The 4,035-nt window shown below is 37.4% G+C and overlaps 1 protein-coding gene across 2 annotated transcripts in view; it reads left to right on the forward strand.

The window, feature by feature from the left end:
- Positions 1 to 12: 12 nt before the first annotated feature.
- LOC112505328 (protein TIC 62, chloroplastic-like) overlaps positions 13 to 4,035 on the forward strand; it is a 5,763-nt gene continuing 1,740 nt past the window's right edge. The window contains exons 1-6 of one of the 2 annotated variants that reach the window (XM_025109252.1): positions 13 to 877; positions 971 to 1,024; positions 1,132 to 1,216; positions 2,410 to 2,515; positions 2,965 to 3,051; positions 3,174 to 3,271. In XM_025109252.1, coding sequence (XP_024965020.1) covers positions 746 to 877; positions 971 to 1,024; positions 1,132 to 1,216; positions 2,410 to 2,515; positions 2,965 to 3,051; positions 3,174 to 3,271 — 562 coding nt within the window. In that variant the 5' untranslated portion in view covers positions 13 to 745. Of the gene's footprint in view, positions 878 to 957; positions 1,025 to 1,131; positions 1,217 to 2,409; positions 2,516 to 2,964; positions 3,052 to 3,173; positions 3,272 to 4,035 lie in introns of both variants that reach the window. The other variant, XM_025109253.1, reaches the window with a different exon arrangement.

A 4,035-nucleotide genomic window follows, 5' to 3' on the forward strand; every position in this document is an offset into this window, starting at 1 on the left:
GTTATGCATAATTTTAAAGATTAATCTAGGGAAAAGCCTTAAAACTTCATTTTAAATCATCATTTTTTTGAAGTATATAATATTTATATACTGCAAATGAAACTCATACACACTCCTCACCTTTGTTGAGGTTGGAACCCTTGACCTGTCGAAAGGCTGGGTTGCATATTTGCAGCTGGGCAAAGGCCCTTTGGTTTAAATCATCATTTTCCCTTGAGATGCATTACAATTGTGGAATATAAAGCATAATGTAAAAATAGATTACAAAGATATGTCATGGTCAAGCCTTTCCCTAAAGCCCATTCCTCGGTATCTCATTGTGATTTTCACTATTATTCAAATAAATTTTTTGGTGGAGACATGGGTTACAAGCAACTCAAGGTTTCCTTGGGTGAATTTGAGTGTACCTTATGACGGCACAACTCTATAGCCTAACTCACCCAAAGCTATATGCTACCAAATAAGTATACCTCCAACCCCCTCTACCACCAAAGAACATAATCTCACGAGAATATTCTAGCAATCTTTAGACTTATCTTCCAAGTCATCATAATTTGCATGATAGACTTATACTAGTTTCTTTTTTCCTTTTTCTTTTTACCTTCAAAACTTGTTAATATGTTTTATTTATGTAATAATAATGAGTTGTATATGACGATGAAATAATTTACATTTCAAAACTTCCCATTTAAAACTATATGATTGAGTATGATAAATATATCGTGGATCCTTAATATGTATACTAATGTGTTACTTATCTACAGGACAATTAGTAGTAGCATCATTGCTAAATCGGGATGTTAAATTGCGCCTATTACTCCGAGATCCAGTGAAAGCTGCTACTCTATTTGGAAAACAAGAAGAGGAGAAATTGCAGGTCTCTTGTTTTAAGTGTTCATCTTGATTCTCTTCCTTTCATTAGTGAGACCAGTTCAGGATATGAAATTTATTTGACAGGGGATTTTGGTAGGTGATGAAAGGGGACACTCGGAACTCAGCGGATCTTGAGCCATCAATGTTTGAGGTTTGTGCTCTCAATTGGTTTATGGTTTTCTTTTTCACGGGTTTGTACTTTGTACTTTGTGCCAATGGGTAATATATATATATGACCTTGAATATTTTGATGCATAGGGTGTCACTCATGTTATTTGCTGCACGGGTACTACAGCCTTCCCATCACGGCGATGGGATGGAGATAACACACCTGAGAGAGTAGGTCTGAATCATACTTGATGGAAATCGGTTGTGAATATTGTTTTATTCACATATATTTGTATATTATGTGTTTACAACTTGAAGGAACAGATGTCACTGCAGTGGAGGTGGAAGATTACCTAGTTATGTGAAATTGGTTCCACTCAAGTCTTGATGTGTTAGAGGCCTCTTGGATAAGTTTTCATATAGCGTACGCAGATAATGGGTTGCCATAACATGTACACATCCAACAAAGTTTGAGAAAACATGTTTCTTTCTATTTTAATAGAAAGAAAAACGTTTTCTTTCAGCGAGTACCTAGGCTTGATACTTGTTAGGAGTTACTTCTTTGACCCAAAAAGAATGCATCGTTTGACTTAACAAATAGTTAAATCAAAAGTCCCCAACTAATGAGTACATACATAAATACCCCTTAGTAACACAAAACTGAGAAAGCTTATGGACAAAAATCAGTTATAAAATATTTTGTCATTGTTAACGGAGAAATCAGTAAATTTGAGAAGGAATCTTTCTAACGAAGGAAGCATTGCATATTTTTCTGACAACCTATATAATTGGAAGTTTTGCATTTTTTTTTGGAATGTAGAGAGTGTTAATCTTGATTTTAGGGTGAAGGACAAATCTTAATAGTATAAAGGGGTATACGCCCTTGGAGTTCCCCCATCCCATCGATCACACGGCCATCATAGGGGAGGTAAATCAGTACGAGTTAACAGTAATTGGAGGTGCCCGAGTTTAAACCCTGGATCTCCTTCGCGAATGCTCATGATCCTACCGCTGAGGCTACACTTGGGGACAAATCTTAATAGTATATCGTATCTCAAGGGATGGTTTGATTTACTCCTCAACTGTGGTTGTTCACATGTCCATATAACTATAATATAAAGCAACTCATCAGGTTTGCTTTGGCTACCAATGCACAGTAGCACATAAGCTTTGGTGTTTAATATGTGTAGCACATAGAACTCGACATAACCTTTTGTCCCATTCTGTTGTAGTTTATGTAAAAGATATTATTTTTTTCTTTTTCAGTTTGATGTGCATTCTAAAGATGAACAACGCTTGTTCTCATTGGTTGCATACACAATCTGTTGACGCAAATAGTTTACCATCCATTTTATTTGGTGGTAAAAAGATTCCTCTTTGTGCTTGGATAAGTGCCTTTTCTGATAACTCGTCATTTTGTGTTTGAAGATTGGGAAGGCGTGAGAAACCTTGTGTCAGCACTGCCACGATCACTGACAAGGCTCATCCTAGTTTCATCGGTAAGAGTAACCAAGTCTAATGAACTACCATGGAGGTATATATATACACCTCTCTTTATCGAGAAGTTAACATTTGTTATAATTTTGACAAATTAAACTGCTCAATTCATTCAACTCTGTTATTTGTTTGCTCTTCTTTCAACCAGTCTCTTGACATCTCTGAACCCAATCCTTTTTTTTCTTCTGAAAATAAGCGTAGTCAAGTACTTGATCACACATATATATAGCGTTGTCATCTGAAGTAGACCAGATGAACACAAAATCCCTATATATAAATCTTTAGTTGTATTTATCTAGATCCACATATCAATAATTCCATAAGCTTGGGCCTCTGCATAAAAACATCCTTCATTGTAGTGGTATTAGGCACAATCAGAGGTTTATTTTTGTGTGGTATTAGGCACAAATGAGGCTTGCTGCCAGTAGAAAGCTAAACCTCTTATTTTCTGATCCTAATTTTACTCTACCCTTTCATATATATCAGCATCATGAACCTTTTTGGTGTTCTCAAATATAAGAAGATGGGGGAGGATTTCGTTCGTAACTCTGGCCTTCCTTATACAATTATAAGGTTTGTGACTCCTAATCCCATTGTGCTTTCAATTATATTACTCGCCCGAGGAATTTGAGATGGTTCACTCTTGTTGTATATGCACATTATACACTTGTGCTATATTATTTTTTGCATTCTAGACCTGGTAGGTTGACAGATGGACCTTATACATCRTATGATCTAAATACTTTGCTCAAAGCTACAGCAGGTGAACGACGAGCCGTCGTAATTGGTCAAGGTACCTAAATTATATCCTTTTTTTTATTAACCTGGATATCCAACCCTCTATGCGAGTCGACTAATCCTGGGGCGACCATCGGAATTATATCCTTCCTAACTACAAAATTGGCCTTTTAGGATCCCAAGGTGTCCTAATAGATTTAAAGGGGTGTTTGATTCATAGATTATGAAGGAATTGGAATGGAAAATTCCTTTGACCAAATTCCAAATCCTGTGTCTGGTTCACATAATCAAAATGGGGGAATCCTTTGAATTCCATTGAATTTCACAAATTAAAGAATTCATCATTCCTTGACATAAGTGAAGGAATTGAACTTCATCTCTTTGCATCCAATTTAACCAACACCGCCCACCCCCAACCACGAGCATGCTACTATTGTCACTGTCACGTCCCACCCCCAACCACGAGCATGCTACTATTGTCACTGTCACGTCCCACCCTCAACCACCCCCATCACCACCACACCACACCACTATTGTCGCGGTTACAAACGCCACCCACCCCACCCCAACACTACCCCAACGCCCAACCCATCACTGACCACCATGCCAGTATTGTCGTTGTCACAAGTAGTGGCGGACCCAAAATTTTGGCCAAGCGGGTGCACCTTTAAAATAGATCAAATGTCGGCAAAGCCATTCAATGTGTTTTAGCCGAATTCCGCCCTTTGGGGGATTTTTTTAAGTTTTTTGATTGATTTCGAGGTATTTTTTAAGTTTTTTTGGTTGATTTCGGGGGACTTTTTTGGTTTCTTTGTTGTT

Source organism: Cynara cardunculus, unplaced genomic scaffold, assembly GCF_001531365.2.
Source record: "Cynara cardunculus var. scolymus isolate 2C unplaced genomic scaffold, CcrdV1 Un_Scaffold_9818, whole genome shotgun sequence".
NCBI classification, from domain to species: domain Eukaryota; kingdom Viridiplantae; phylum Streptophyta; class Magnoliopsida; order Asterales; family Asteraceae; genus Cynara; species Cynara cardunculus.